Source organism: Amborella trichopoda, chromosome 10 (assembly GCF_054954075.1).
Source record: "Amborella trichopoda isolate Santa Cruz 75 chromosome 10, AtrichopodaSantaCruz75HAP2 v2.0, whole genome shotgun sequence".
Lineage (NCBI taxonomy): Eukaryota > Viridiplantae > Streptophyta > Magnoliopsida > Amborellales > Amborellaceae > Amborella > Amborella trichopoda.
In genome coordinates, this window is record NC_142345.1 from 6107472 (window position 1) to 6124522 (window position 17051).

The 17051-nt window shown below is 37.8% G+C and overlaps 1 protein-coding gene across 3 annotated transcripts; it reads right to left on the minus strand.

The window, feature by feature from the left end:
• Nucleotides 1-1410: 1410 nt before the first annotated feature.
• LOC18435765 (uncharacterized) lies at nt 1411-11011 on the minus strand. 3 transcript variants are annotated; one of them, XM_088849440.1, is made up of 3 exons: nt 10070-11005; nt 8918-9506; nt 1411-2135 (listed from the first exon to the last, which is right to left on the minus strand). In XM_088849440.1, exons 2-3 carry the CDS (start codon nt 9327-9329, stop codon nt 1735-1737), a joined length of 813 nt encoding a protein of 270 aa, XP_088705566.1. In that variant the 5' UTR covers nt 9330-9506; nt 10070-11005; the 3' UTR covers nt 1411-1734. The 3 variants fall into 3 exon arrangements, with proteins under 3 accessions (XP_088705566.1, XP_088705567.1, XP_006845867.2); XM_088849441.1 differs by having other exon boundaries at nt 9842-11005; XM_006845804.4 differs by having other exon boundaries at nt 8918-11011.
• Between the last annotated feature and the right edge of the window lie 6040 nt (nt 11012-17051).

Consider the following 17051-nt stretch of genomic DNA (forward strand, 5'->3'; position numbering starts at 1 on the left):
TCACTATTCCAAAGATTTCATGTCAATCACCACGTAAGACGAGGGACTCTCAATCGAGTGATATCTTGACAACCAATAGATCAAGAGATATATCGAAGGATGTCCAATTTCGATGACTTTGAAGACTAGAGGTACACAAGGCCTTAAAAGAAATGTCTGCAAAATTTCAACCTCATTATGATATAATTTGATGAGTTTTAACACAACCTAGCCATCAAAATATATCAGTCTATATCCAAACTTCCTAAGTATTGTGTAGAGAAACATATAATGACCATGAGAATATAAGTCCTATAATTTGAATGAAATATTTTTGCTAGTCTTTAGGTGAGCCTAGCCGTTTAATTATATGGTGGCTGACGTTTTCAATACATATTAATGCCCTTGACGGCAAGCCCTAATTTTATTACACCCATGTATAGTATTTGGGGTACATTTACTTGATACATCTTAAAGAACATGTCTATTGATCTCTCATACGGTCCCATCGTCCGTCGACCTTGCATATGCTTAACAACCGTCCATTCTTGATTCAATTTCCATTTGGGACTTAATCCCGACCATTGATTTCATATCTTCCAAAGTACTTGATCATTAAATTATGCATCCAGAAAATACACCCTACAATTATATATGCTATAGACAGCTCAACCCTAGTACAAGAACATGATCATCTTTAGTCCTCAAATATAAGAATCCAAATCCCTTGTCATCAAATGTGACGAGAACTTGTGCCCAATAAATTACACATTTCTTTACATCAATAATGTAACTTCCCCGTACAAAAATCCTAGTACATACTTTCCTTCTTATCATATATCAATAATCGTGACTCGAACAAAACAAAAACTTATTGTATACTTTTTCTTCTGTAATATGTGTTACTGTATACTTCACAATAATATGCTTGCTTTTCTACATTACAATCCAGGTGAGTGAAATAGTGAAAGTAAAATGGCCCATCTCCAGCCGCCTCATTGTTGTTCCAATTTTCCAGCCACCAAAGAAACATTTAATTCGTTCAATTTTTTTGGGTAAGAATAGTGACCGCTGACAAAAATAACCCAAATATTAAAACAATTGTTTCATGCAGGCTCAACCGCATTTGTACCCGATGTACAAAACATCACTCTTCCAGATTTAAAACGGATACAAATAGGTGATCCATCTAAAAACCATAGTAACTAACATTCCAAATGTTCTCTTAATATAATTATTATTTTAATTTTTAAAACTTATTTATTTGTTTATATTCCTAACCTCCATATTAAAGATTACATATTTTTAAACAATTAAGATAAAATTATATTTAAAAAATATATATTTATGGCCAACGCATGCTAACCACGTCCATATTAGAAAGCGTCCACTTCTCCCCATTAATTTAGTTGCCAAATCTACACCATTACAGACAGTAACAACATTACCATTTCCTCTTAATTTGAGCTGTACAATTCATTCCAAAGCCACGTCCACCAAAAGAAACAAACATAAAGAAAAAGGAAGCGAGAAAAACCACAAGCAGGTACATGTGAAAATCCCTCCCAACTACTACTTTTAGGAGAGGCATCATGTACTCTCTCTCCTCTCTTTCTCTTTGGGGAGAGGTCTTATTTATTCTCTCCCCCCACTTGCGAGGCTTAATTTACTCTCCTAATCATGTATTCTCTCTATAGGAGAGGTATCACGTAGTTTCTCTCTCTAAGATTGGCTACCTGCAATGGCTCTCCATCTCTAGGAAGGAGAGGGATTAATGACGACAATATGTCGGAGAGGGTGGTCGACATCCCCACCGCCAGCATGGCGCACAAACTCGGCGGGAGTGAGAAAAGTGCCATGGCAAACACAGACAATGCTCACCTCTTCACCCTTACTGTAATTATAGAGAACACCCTCCACTCTCTTACCATTCGGTCCCTCACCCTTCGTTGTAACACAAGGCATTCTCGCCGATAGGCCCTTTGCAAGAACCCGAGCTTCCCCTCCTTTATCCGCACTCCCCGATAGACCCCTAGCAAGAACCCGAGCTTCACCTCCTTTATCCGCACTCACCGATAAACCCCTAGGGAGAACCCGAGCTTCCGCTCCAGCTTCCGCACTCATGGGGCTTTTAGCCTCGATGCTACTGCTTCCCCCTGCATCAAAGACCACCCTGTTACTTCATTCCATGGTTTTTATTGGGAAACCCATAATAGCTATATAAGAACCAGAAATTTGAGTTCTGCAAATTTTGACAGATACTCGTGGCGATATAATAGAAGTAGACAAAAGAGTGTTCCATTCAACCACGTGCATGGAAAGTTCAAGGCATTTACAAACGAACGGGACCAACAAGAACCCTAGGCAATTCACAGCATCAGGAAAACACTCCCAATTTCATCTTTCCACTAAAAATAAATCACTTGGAATCAATTGGTGAATGACATTTCTGACTACCTATGCCATCACTAACCGAATCCAGTAGTCGGAAAATAAAAATATTCCTCAACAGGTCGCACCAAATAGACGCATGTTCGCTATTCTTTTAATTTCATAATGAAAATCTTGGATATTGTTGGTGTTCCAATGGCTTTTTTCAGCTGCTTTAACAACTCATATAACCCAATACTTTTGCAGCTTTTAATATGAGCCCCATGCTAGTAATCTAATATTCTCCGGTGGGTTGGAGGAACAACTCATCTGTTTGGGTGAAAGGAGATGCCAGAAGCAGCTTAACCTGCTCGATAAAGCTATTAGCAAATTTTTATTCATGGTAATATTTCATTATTGAATTTTGAATCATGGTTGATCACCTTTTTCAGTTCGTGCAGGGATCGTGAGCCCAAACTGAGGGCCAAAGTGACACAAAACAACCCTTTCACATTTGGCAAATAATAACACAGAGATGTCAGCATATTGTTTAAAATGAAAAGAATGGCATCTACGTAATTCTTCCAAGATTATATTCCCATGGAACACAGAGGATATAATACCTTTTGGGGAAGGAAAACTCAACCAAAAATATACCATGCAATGATTTACAATTTTTTTTTGGCGGGGGGGGGGCGGGAGGAAAACTCAGCCAAAAATATACCATAAACAAAAGTTGTATGCTAAATATTCAAGAGAAAGAACAACTTCTGAGATATGTTGCTCTCGTTGCGACATCTGGGTGGAAAAAATGGTTGACAGATGCATGTGTAGGTTTGCCGTGGTATGTAAAATAGGACGAGGTATCAATGAGAGCAAAAACTTAAATGGGATTGGGGGCAAGATGAAAGATGAATACATACCACATAGTTTATGGTGTCGAGGAGAGTTCAGCCTCCTATAAACATGGTGAATGATACGAGCCTCATATATGTGTCGGACACTAGCTTCTAGCTTCTTATCCACCGTCTTGTTTTTCTAGTAACTTGGGGTGGTGTAATTACCAAGTACACGAGGCTATGTGTTAGATAGATCTCAACACAGAATGGAGAATTCTTGGGCAATTATTCTTGTGTAGGGATTGTTATAAATAATTGGGACGCCAAAACTTTAGCTGTTTGCTTAAAGATGGCCTAATTTGAGTCATAAATCTCTAGTGTGCAAGGGAAGGGGAGAAGATGAGAAGCCTAACTGCAGTGAAAACGCGATCTTGGAAGGAACATGATGAATCTTTCCGAGTCCCTGGAACAAATATTGACTTTTCTCCTTATTCTTCTTAAGGTTTTGTTTCAAAGCAAACTTTTCAAGCATGAAACCTAAGGTGTCCTCTTTTCATGGAATGTGCACCAAATGGCGAACGCCTACAAGGATGAAACCTAATGTGTCATCTTTTCATGGAATGTGTGCCAAATGGCGAACACTTGCAAGGATGAAGCCTAATGTGTCATCTTTTCATAGAATGTGTGCCAAATGGCAGACTCTTAACCAGTGTTTTGAGTTGCTCAGGCTCGGCAGGCTGCCAAGCTTGTAACCCCCCAACTAAGGGGGTACGCGGGACGGCTACAGAATTCAGCAAGTACTATAGAAACTTGCCAAAGTACTACAGTAGTCAGGCGAGTTTTCATGATAATTCAGTTTCTCTGAAAGAGAGGCTGATTTGAGCCCAAAATTGGCCCATGAATTTGATCTTTCACGATATTTTTTTTGGGTAAGTCAAAAAAAAAAAAACAAAAAAGAAGTGATAAGTCCGTAGGGATTTGGGCCCCTATTTTTTGGTGAGAATGGAGTCAGAGACCTCACCATGAAGCTCAGCAATACTACCGCTCTTTCATGATTTATCTACCACATAGTGCAGATTTGAGCAAAAACAATCAAATCTGATGTACATGAAAATCGAAGATTTCCACATAGGTTATGCCTGATTTTGAAAGGTTGTGATTTCTTCACAGCAGTCGGCCAATCTTCAATAGATTTTGTTCTGTGAACCTACTTTTAAGTTCTTCTACCAATCATAAGCATGTTTCTGAAGAAAGAAGAAAAAAAATCGAACTTACCTAAAATTATCAAGACCTCGGATCACCTAGAACTGAATTCAAAACCCAAATCTGGTATGATGGTTCCCATTGGGATTGTAACTGGAAGCTTGGCATTGATTTGCATGGTATCTATATGTTTGTTAAGTGTTATCTTTTCAGTTCAAAATTCATAAAATCGGCTTATTGTTTACTAGATCAATTACAAATGATTTATAATTATGCTTTTGTAGATACCAAGGTTTAAAAAAACAGATTGGTGACTCGAATCGGTCACACCCATACCCGTGTAGGATTGGGGAATCGGTGGATCGGATCGGAGAATCGGAAGAATAGGCAATTTTTTTCCCAAAAGTTTTTCAAAAAATCACTATAAATATCTAAAAATAGTGTTTCTTACTTTCCAAAAGAAATTAAGAGTGGTGCATTATGTACTATCATTACTTTGTAAAAATAGGTGAATACTGAGACATTTTTTTGTCTGAATATTTGTATAATTATTAATTATAATATAATATTATAATATTGCATCAAAATAATTTAAAAACATTAGAAAAACGTCAATATTATAAGATTAAAAATAATAATTTCCCATATAAAGTGAAATTAGAGTCGCATCAAAGTATTAAGCATTTATTGATTCGCTTTACACATCCAAAATTATCGCAACCTAACTATAATATCATATGATGAAATTGAAATTTTTTATTTATATTTTATAATTATTTACTATAAAAATAAGAATAAATATAAAATGTCTTATAATATCATCTAATTTAAAAAATCTTATTTACAACTATAAGAAAAAAGAATACATTACATAATTTATAATGTAAGTAAATTAATGAATAAAATACAAGATTCGATTATCAATGTATGATTATTAATTATAATATTACCATAAACATGAATAAAAACTTATTAGAAAATGCTTCCATATTATATGATTAAAAATAAAAATAAAACAGCCAATAAATTTTTATGTTATGATATTAAAAAAATTTAAAAAAATAACCTAAAAAATGAAAAATAAAAATATAAAAATTCAAAAAAAAAAAAAAAGCCTATATGCAACATGTACAGTAGCTACAAAATAAAATAAAATAATATGGTAATAAAACCTATCGAAAAAACTATTTTTACTAATATATAGCAAAAACTTCTATATGGCAATTTTTAAATTTGGCATTCTAATCAATTCATTTAATTAAAAAAAAATATGTTGATGAGGCTAATTTAATATGACAAGCTAATTTGGGAATGTGACACGCTAAGGTTAATTTAAATTGACACGCTCATTTAGTAGGACACACTACGGTTCATAAATTAAATAGCATGCTTCAATGGCACGTTATCAAATGACGCTTAATTTAATATGCTAAGGCAGTTATGGAGATTAATCATGTAGCTTTAATGTCAAGATGCGAGAGAACAAAAGAGACAAATCCCACATCGAATTTTCAAAAGTGCACCATTTATTGCGTGCGTGATGAAAAGCGGCGGGGTTGTGCTTGTCAGTGCTATGATGTAGAGGAGCGGCACTGTTTCCGATGTAGGTGGAGGTGGACTTTTCGACTATTTTCAAAACCATAATGACACGTGGGTTTTGCGACCTATTTTCAAAACCGTAATGACATGTAGCAGCCTATGGTGATAGAACCGGCAATAACGGTATAATCTGGGATTCGGGAAGGGCTGAACGATATCCAATCTGGATCGAACGATTCCGGATCGTGTCACCGATTTTTCAAACACTGGTATATACTATTTTAAAATTTTCATATTTTTTATGAGTAATTTTTTTCTATTTTCCCTTGGATTTGCCTATTTATCTAATATCTAACCCAATAACATCAATCCTTTTCATATTCCATGGTGTATACACTTTTTTTATTTTGTATATTTTCTGGATATTTAGCAATTTCCTAAATTTTTTCTGGTTTTCTTTTTTTCATTGGACAGCCTGGGGTGCCCGTGAGCAAATTGATTTTGCCCGATTAACTAACTCAGACCTCGGAGCCTAGGTTTCAAGACTGATCTGCATTTTCAAGGGCAGAAGAAAATGTCCAATCCATTGTAGTATTAGAATAGGAATATTAAATATATCTAACATCATCAAAACAGATGTTATTTTGTCAGTGCTCTCTTGGCTAACCTAGGGGCAGAAGAGGATTCATGGTTACATGCAGCAACTTGTAGAGAAACGTATCTATGTTTCATACTTGAAACATAACACTAGTACAGTATAATACACACCAGTGCATCATAACGTGAATCTCAACAAGAAATCCTAAATGCCAAGTATTGTTATGATACTAAACTTTGAAGCCCAGTGTCATGACCAGTGGTACGTAAGTACATAACACAATTAAATGTAAGACACTAAACACTAAGGTTTTAAGCAACCCGTACATTACGAATAGGGACCATACAGTTCCTTTTACAGGGGTCATATTCTGACATCATGAAGGGGGGCCCATTATCGCACCCGGTACTGATACATTTTGATTCTCGTCATAATAATAGGACACCCTTTTGCATGGACTGAGCCAAGGTCTAACTCAAAACTTGGAGCATATCCATTGGCCAGAAGGATGAATTAGACAATAACCAGATCCTCCAGTGTGTAACCATATGGTAAAATTATAGAAAGAATACATGGACTTGATTGATTGCTCGTGGGACCAGTTGGATAACCAATTAAATACTTGGGAGCAATGTATAGCCACAATAAATAGGTCATGCATGCCTTCCCTGACCCATGCATATACTCTAGAGTCACGTATCTCAGCAAGTTAAGAGAAAGAAGAATATGCATCAGAAACCCCCCAACTAGGGTTTGAGTTTGTGAAGCAATTATCATTAGCAAATTGTCAATCAATCTATACAAACCAAGCAGGTGGTGTTTCGGTAGAAATCCATGCCATCATGCTATGGACACGTCTATAAGCTTATATCATGCAAGCTATATTTGAAAGCATACTTTTGGAAAGGTATATATGGCTAAGTTCTAATGTTATTTGGTGAATACAAGCCATCTCTTGATTGCTGATGCCACTTAAGTGTGGGGCATGTGCTAGCAACATTTGTCAAAACAGCCAAGCTCTATCAAAACCAGTGCTCTAAAACTTGGGCGACTCTAAATAGTCATCGGCAAAACTGAGGTCCACTCTATTAAGAGGAGAGACAAAGGGGGTAACGGTCCACTCTATTAAGAGGGAGGGAGTCGTATAAGATTCTCGTGCTCCTTCAGTGTCTTAATAGTTAATACCACTTGTTAGTAGCTTCATGATTAAGGAAGGAATCAATCAAGCCGACTTGCCATCTATTGAATCTCCTTCCACCCCATCGAATTTCCTTCCAACCCATCCTCTGCAAAAGACTAGCCATTCCCAACAACATTCAAAATCTGTGATGAGTTCGACCCATGAATCGATATGAGATCCTTCCCATTACCAAAACGACTCAAACTCAGAACCTTGTCAATCTTGAGCCCAAGCCTAGTTTTAAAATTTGATCAAGACATCCTCAGGTAGAACTCAAGGTTCATCACTACCAGGAAATTGAAGACATTGGAACTGCCTGAGTCTCACTTCCCTCAGGACAGTGCCAAACAAGGCAAGTAAGGCTCAATCTCAATTTGGGTTCCAATTAGATCTTTCTAGAGAGGTAAGGACACCCCATGTCAAAGTTAATGATTTAGAATCTCTAGGACTTGCAGGGTAGGACACCTCGAAGATTTCCCAAAATATCCCATGTTTGCCACCACTCTTAACTACATGCCCCAAATCCACATTCTCAAATAGATAGAACCGTTCTAATACCAGCTTTTCATAATATTTAAGCTTATACCCTTTCCTACTCTTTCATTTCAGTTTTAAGTCCACACCAAGCTTTTCATCAAATATCAACTTTAACTCTGCTACTTTGTTTTGTCCAATTTCTGGATTTTGACTGCAAATGCACAAGACAAAGACTAGTCAAGATGCCCCATTCTATACAGACAAATTCCAAATGGAGAAATTCTGAATTCCCCCCAAACCACAATTAAATCTCACCCTTCAATCTCCCACCCAACATAACCAAATTCCACATCCTGCATTCAAACCACTATTCACCCTAGGCTCATTGAACAAAAGAGATATGTAAATTAGGGAACTCATGTTCTAGCATATTATTCTAAGCATCATCCGAGATTTAGAAGTCCCAGAAAAAAATGTGAAATTGCAAATATATCTCAGTGATAAAGGGGTCACTGCAATATGAGTACTTCCAACAAGATCAGATGATTCAAGAACCAGGAAAACAAAAATACAAGAAAAACCATAACTCAATAATCTAACCATTCAACAAAATACAACAAAACTGTACCTAAAATCTAAGTGAACAAACACTAGAACAAAACCCATCACCTAAAATCAAAGAAATACAACGAAGGTTCATAATTTCAAAGATACCCACAAAATTTAATGTACCTGGAGCTGATCTGCTATCAAATTCAGAGAATCCAGAGGAGCTACTACCCTGAGAAACCAGAGACGCATGAGGAGAAGGAGCAAATGGCCTCGAAGCTATTGGCTGATACAGAGTACTGTTACTTCCACTGTTATTAAGGCTCGAAGTTCGAGCAAGGCCAGGCCAACCGTAGAGAAAAGGGGGCAACTCATTTCCACTAGTGCTCTGCATGTGGCCACTAAGACCTAGGGCTAGCGTTTCTGGCTTAGCATCCCTGCAAATCTCTTTCTCTCTTGCCTCCCCAGCTGTTGACACCTCAGTTCCAGCACAATCAGCCTCTAAACTCGCTCGATCTTTATCTCCACAACCCCATGGAGAAAACGTTAATTTTTCTTCCTGTAAAGATGCTTGAACTTTATCCCTGAAATTCATTGGCGGAGCAAACCCTAATTGATTCTTATCCGAAGCTGCTCGATCTTTGTCACGGGCCAGAAACGCTAATCTATCCTCATCCAGAGTTGCTCGATCTTTGTTTTTGCAACTCAAAGGCTGAAACCCTACTCGATCATCAGTCAAACTTGCTCGATCTTCATCTCTGGAACCGAAAACCTGAAAGCCAAAATAATCACCATCAAAACTCTTCCTCCTCTTCATCATCTGTTGTTGCTGCTTCTCCTCCCTCTTCTTCTTGACCTCGAGCCTTCTTGCCGCCTGAATCTGCCTCTCAGTCGACGGAAAATCATTTTCCGGTAACATAGTCAAAGATTCTGGCAAGTAAGTGGCTGGAAGTGAAGAGGATCGAAGGATTCCATGCCCTTTAGTGGACGGATCTATAACAGACGATGATCTATCTAGGCCAAAGCGCCCACCTAAAGATAGCCCTAGATTGAGGCCCCAGTCAATTTTTTGATCATTTTCCAGTGAGTTTGGGCCAGAATTTTCACCAGAAAGTTTATTTGAGCTGTTATCTGAGGCCATAAGCCTCTGCAAAAGGTCTCTTGGAAAAGCAATGGTCCCTGAGCTATGGCACTGTTCTTCGACTGAGATCTGGAACCGAAGCCCTAAGTTCTCGGTATCAGTGGCCTGAGCCATTCACTAAAGCCTCAAACTTTGCCCCTTTGAGAACAAGAAATCAATGGGGTTGCTCATTTGAAGAGAAAGACAGAGATTACCTCTGTTTACTATTTGCTCTTGAGAGAAAAACCATTAAGTATCGAACATCTCCGTTTTCCTTTTCGTTGAGAAAGAGAATCACGTATCTCTGTTTCCTGTTCCCTCTAGAGAGAGAAAGCACAATCACCTATTAAGGATCTCGTCTTTTCTTTTGCTCTGGACTGGAGTATTTGTTCTACAAAGAAAGCTTTGAACCGTCAAATCTCAAAATGACCGGGAACTCAACTAGTTTCTGATTCTTGGTTGGGATACAGGATACAGAATCTCCGGCCTGGAAACTCCGAAAACACAGAAGCGAGAACAAGAATCCGTAGATCTTTTCCGTCTCTATAGTCGAATACTTAAAACAATCGAGACGAAAACTAGGGGTTTCATTAGCATCGATTTCTGCACCGGCTAAAGAACCAGAAAATAGGTTCCTTTGCCGGAAAACCAGACCATATGAACAAACTATTAAAAAATAAATAAAAAAATATTACAATCACAGCAAACTTTCACGATAGAATGGAGACAAGAAGTACACCTAAAAACAAAAGAGAAGAAACAACTGTAAGAAACAAAGAACAAATTTAGAGAGTGAAACACGGCAAAAACCAGAGAGAGAGAGGAAGAATCAGAGTCCGAATATAAAACAGTTTAGGTTCCAAGAGTAACGATTCAAAGAGACAAAAGCGCTGCAGATTCAGAAAGAGACGCAGCGAATCGAAAGTAAATGGAGCACAAGGGAGAGATTTCTAGAGAGGGAGAGAAACAGAGCCCAACAGAAAGACGGGGGAGCAGAGCCCATAGAGACGAAGAAGGAGACCAAAATTTTCCCAGGTTCTAATTCCTGTTCATCTGTTTCGCGGCCTTTTTAACGGTCGCCACGTGCTCCAAAGCCGCAAATCCTGCCACGTGTCCACCTGACCACCCTCGATGCCCTCCCCTGTGGACACGTTGGTGAGCCGCCACATTTAGCGGCGGCGTCATTTTATCGCCCCGCCAAATTTAACCAACGTTTCCGGGACACGTGGCGCAACAGTAATCCTTTTGCTTCCTACCGGCACGTGGCAATAAACCGGTTGCTCCTGGAAATAGAATCGATCCAGGAAACCGGCACGTGTGCGTCATTAGGGCCCAATAGACGTACGAAACGTGGTTATTGCTGACACCAGAAAGGGACACGTGCACGGCGGGGCCCATGGGACAGGGCCTGCTCTTGACCAGCTCCGTACCGACACGTGCTCATACATGATTTGGTTCTCGACACGTGGAGGAATCTGGAGGGGGATGACAGCTCATATGAGGCAAGTTGAGTGGTGCGGGGCCCGCTGGGTTGACGTGTCGACGAGGAGATGATTGTGTCGAGAGGAGGGATCTTCTTAGGGATTGGATGGTGGGGCCCGCCAAGTGGGCTACGTGAGGTCGATAGGTGAAGGGCCTAGATTCCGCCACGTGTAGGGGAATAGGGAGTGCAGCCCTTCAAGTTGGGGAGCGACGCCACGTGGTCTGACGGCAGCGGTCTCGATGGGGCGGTCGCTGCTGCCACGTTTCGCCGCGGTGTCCCTCCTAGGACTGGCCCTCTTTCTCTCTCTAACTTTCGTCTCTTTCTGAAATTCTCTCTCTAACCCTCACCATCAAGAATCCAATAGAGAGATAAAAAACCGAACCGAACATTTTTTCTTTCATTTGAACCCGACCTTTTGGAGTCCGATCAGGAAACAGTAGGTCCGGTGGCCCGGCCCTAGCATAGTCCTAGTATCCAAAGGTCTGGCCAAGGCACAGCCCGGCACTAAATTCGTCAAAAGGGCCTTGAGCCAAGCCTGACTCTAGTCGTAGGGCCGGGCCAGCCAATAAGATTAAAAATTAAAAGAAAAATAAGGGGCCAACCCAAGCCAAACTGGGCTAACTTTGGCCCAGGACCTGCCCCGCCAGGCCCTCATGACCTCAGCCTAGCCAGGCCCTCAAACTTGACCCAACCCTTAGTCCATGCCCTGATCGTATTAGGGCCAGCCCAAGCCATTAAAAGAAAAATCGGGCGTCCTAACAGGTAACCACCTGATTAAATTAGAACCGGCTATTGGCAGGTTTTGAATTCGGCCTCTGATTAAATTAGAACCGGCTATTGGCAGGTTCTGAATTCGGCCAGTTTTGGTGACCGGCTGGTATTTTAAAAACAACTTATATAAACTCCCAACAAATTAGTTTTTTTCTTTGCAACACATTTTGTTAATGTTTTTCATCATTATGGCAAATGTTGGAAATTGTTTTGGCCATTACTACTCTTTTTTACATTTTTTTTTTTTGGTGAAAAATTTTAAAAATACTTTTAGATACAAATTGATTCTTAAAATATATTTTCAACTTAATTTAGATGTATTTTATTTAATCATTCTTCCAATATGTTTTTCATATTTTATTAAAAAAATTTATATTTTTTAACATTTTTTTTTACTGTCCAATTACTTGCTCTATTAAAACGTTCGAACTGGCCAGTTTACCATCCTTTTCGAGCCCACATCCAGCTTACCGATTCGATTCAATTTTTCCTAGACTGGCCAAAACACATACCACCCCTATCCCTTGTGCTAGGTATCTATGGTATGTCCAAAATAGCTCTCTCTCATCACATCAGGGCGGGCCAGCTTTTTTAGATATTTTTCGTGCAAAGTGCTTGAACCTCACCTTTTTCTTGTCGCCCTTTTGAAAGGTAAAATAGTGGTTGTTTGCGGGCCCGAAAAGTTAAGGAAAATAAAAGAAACACTAAAATAATGTCTATTTTATCGTCGACAAAGACAATGACATTTTTAGTTGCATATTTTTATGGTAGTTAAGATTGTTCGCCAGACGGGGAATTTAAGGTGTCAAGTTTTCTCTCTCACACACTAAGTGCTGGCAATGGGCCGGGCCTCTACCGGGCCTAGTGTGGTTATACTCCTTGGAGGGCTGGTTCAGGTCCGGCCCAACTGTATCGAGCAGGGCCAGGCTGGTTCACAACCGGTAAGATTAAAAAAAAAATGATGAAAATATAAAGGCCAAGCCAAATCAGGCCAAACTTGTCTTGGCTTGGCCAAGGTCTTGCACTCATGCTATATTTTATCACCCGGTCCTTAGTTTTTTAGGGCCGGGCGAGCCACCCAGGTCATTGTCACCCCTACTTTCTCTCTCTCTCACTTGCATTGAAAAGAGTCTCTCTCACATGCCCCAAGTGAATGTTTCCTCTTCACCTATTCTTTTGTTAATATTATTGCCTCTTCTTATCTTCCTTTGTCATTTGTGTTTTGTTTTGTTCTTCTCAATTTCTTCCTGCCCTTTGCATTTATTTTAAGTTTCCTGCATGCAACTTGCAAGTCATGTAGTTAAGAATAGGAGATAAATGCTCCTCCCACTAGGCCATTTGTTGTTTTGCTCAATTATTACAAAATACTTAATTTTTTTATTTTTTATTTTTTCGAGCGTTAACAGTAAATTCTCATTAGAAAAAATCTAAGTACAGGGGAAGAAGTACAGAACTACTTATAAAATAGTTAATTAGTGATCTTTTTTATTGACTAAGGGGTCTTTTCTCTAAAAATAATTTGAAGGTGGGGTCAGTTCAAAGTACTCCTTGTGTGCCTCCAAGCGAATCGTTGAGAGAGAATGTGCAAATTACGTGGGCAATTTGCATGTTAGAGAGAGAGAAAATAGCAATGTCAGGAGAGAGAGAGTGAGAGAGGCAGAGAGACCAATGAAAATGAGTGGGACACATCTGTTTTCGACCTTTAGTTAGGGCAAGAGAAGTATATTAAAATACCAACTTCGTTTTTGAAGTTTAACTGTCAAATTTTAATTTTATTAAGTATTGAAATAAAACGAACTCAATATTGGTAGTGTGGATAATATATTTTTTATTTGGTAAATCTTGAAAAGAAAGAAGATCGATTGAGAACTTGCAAAAAATCCCATACTTTGATGATGAAGTTGTTGGACTGTATATCGCAGAGATCCAATATTTTTTCAAAAAATTTAAACAAGTTTTTATGTAGTCTTCTAGGCACTAGTTAACCCTTTTATAGAGGGTTGTAGTTATTCTAGCAGTTTTTTCCTATGATATGGAAGAAGATGGCCCTCAAAATTTGGGCGATTAGGGAGTCATTCGCTAACTTTTTGTAAAGATATTTCCTATTTTTAAAAATGTCTTAATAAATAATAAACATTAATGCATATAAAAAATTTGTGGCACACGTAAGGCCTCTTGGCCACACACGTACCGTCTCCCTCTTGACCATGAGGGTTAAATATAGTAATATACTATGAAACTTTTGGATTTAACCTTTATGAGCATGTAGACACCCCCTTCCAAAGATTTTTGTTGTAAGACTTTGGTTGAAAGACTTCCTATAAACCTGTAATTCTGAGCCTTAGGAACAACACTTGCTTAATGAGCCTTAATATACCATGTTGTAATCCATAATTGTAATAATCTTAAAATTAAAAAAAAAAAAAAATTTTAATAAATGATGGTTCATATGAGCATGATGGTCCTTAGGGACCATCACTACTTTAATAAACTTTTGCTGCCTTGCCAACATCCTTTAGTGGACGTGGTTTTTGGGCGCGACACCTCAAACACATGATGGAGACGTTTTAAAGAAATTAATTAGGACGAAAGGTAAGACGTCGCCTAACAACTTCTTTATCGCTCTCGCTCTTACAAATACAGTGAACTTCTCCCTCTAGCCGAATTTTTATCGGAAGTTCCTTCTCAAATATCTTAGGTAAATAACTTCATTATCTTAAAAAATAATCCGTTCTTTTTAAAAATGAAATGAAATAATTACTTCTGCTTATTATCATGAATTTTAGGCACGATAAATTTTATGCGCAAGCGACCTCATTATTTTGAAAAATAATCCTTTTTAATAAAATTGTGATATTTTATCTATGTTAAAAATCTTAAATGCTGTAAATTCTTAAAAAAATAAATTTATTTATTTTTCTTGTTTATTGTTAGAAAATTTTAAATATTGTAAAATTATTAAAAATAAATGTGATATTCCTGCTTTCAGTAAAATTATGAGATTTCTTTCTACTGTTTTTGAATATTTAGACTTTATAAATTTCATATACAAATGACTGCCTTATTATTTGAAAACTGATATTTTGCAATTGATTATAGCATTGTCTGTGAAATGCTTATTTGCGAATTAACATCCCATAAATTGTGATAATTCCGTATTCTTGAATTTCTATAAGAATTTTTCTATACATATTAGATTGACAATTATGCTAAAATGTCTTTACGAACTGCTACCTTTCTAAATTTGAGCCCAAATCATTGACTGGTTATTTTTGAAATGTTATTGAAAGTGATTGTTATTAATGGTTTAAGTGAAATTCATATTAAGAATTTCAGTGATATGTTGAGAACATGATATTGCTGCTTTCGAATGTTTAAAGAGATTTAGAAATACTTTAAGTATGCAAGTGGACTTATCCGGTTCGTCGATGAGGTATAAGTGGACCTATCTGGTATGTCGGTAGGGATTAAGTAGACTCATTCGGTAGGACGGTGAGGTATAAGTGGACCTGCAAGGATTAAGTGGACCTATCTGGGACGCCGATAGGGATTAAGTGGACCTATCAGGATGCTGATGGGGTATATAAGTGACCTACTTGGGACGCCAGTAGCGTATTTTGTGAAATCTTTTGAATAATGCACTGACGTTAAAATGTTATATGCATTTCAATTATTTGGATTATACTTAATTATGCATTTTTTAAAGTGAAACTGTTGATGCATTTCTGTTAATAGATGTCCTTTTTGAAAATATTGATATCTTTCAACCATGATTATTTTTAGGATTATGATGATCACTTACTGAGTAGCCAAACTCATCAAATTATGGTAAACATTTTTTCAGAATAACTGCGGTTTCATTTTGAGTGCTCGTCAGGATCGACTCTGGAAGATATTGTAGTTGTGCTTAAACTTTCTTTTGTTACTTTGTAAGAATTTGCCACTATAAATTTGTCCTATCAAGAGATGTATATATGTTTTGACTGTCACATCTCAGGAATATCAGTATTGTAAATTCTTGGGGCGTGACATTTATGGTATCAGAGCAATAGGTTTAAGATTCTTAGGAAATTTAAAAAGAATGTACTTAAAATCACATTTATTGTGTGTACAGACAGGGACAAAGTCAAGATCCAGAATAGTTGAAGCTAATATGGAAGGAATTCACAAAGCCTTGAAAAATATGGTTGCTCTAATGCAACATCAGATGGAAAACAACAATTCACCTAGGCAATCAGGTATGGGAAATGGTAAGAGTAATATCGAACAATTTAAGAAATTGAACCCAACTTCTTTTAAGGGTGCTGTAAACCCACTGGAAGCCGAGAGATGGATTGTTTGGAGAAAATATTCGAGGTAATGGAATGTCCTGATGATAGGAAGGTGACCTTGGCAGTTTTTATGTTAGAAGGTGAAGCACAACATTGGTGGCAAAGAAAATAAACCCTTGACTTGGGAAGTATTTCTAGAGGCATTCAATGAAAAGTATTTTCCAGATTTTATTCGAGACCAAAAAAAAATAAAATTTCTGGAATTAATCCAAGGAAACTGGATAGTAGCACAGTACGAGGCCAAGTTTACTGAATTGGCCAGGTTTGCACCATATATGATTAACAATGAGGCAAGAAAAGTGAAAATTTTTGAAAGGGGTCTCAGACCAGCTATTAGAAGCAGAATATCAGTCTTAAAATCGAGAACTTATGCTGAAATAGTGGATCGAGCCCAAATTGTCGAAAAAGATTTCGAAGATTACAAAAAATTAAAAAATCAGAAAATTCAGGTTAGACCCACATCATCTAATCGACACCAGCTTGAAAGGGCAAACAAGAAGCCAAAGCTCTTGCCACTTCAAAGCCCAATAGAACCATGTAAAAAATGTGGGAAAAACCATGGATCGAACCCTTGTTATTGGAATACTGGAGCCTGTTTTAAATGTGGAAAAT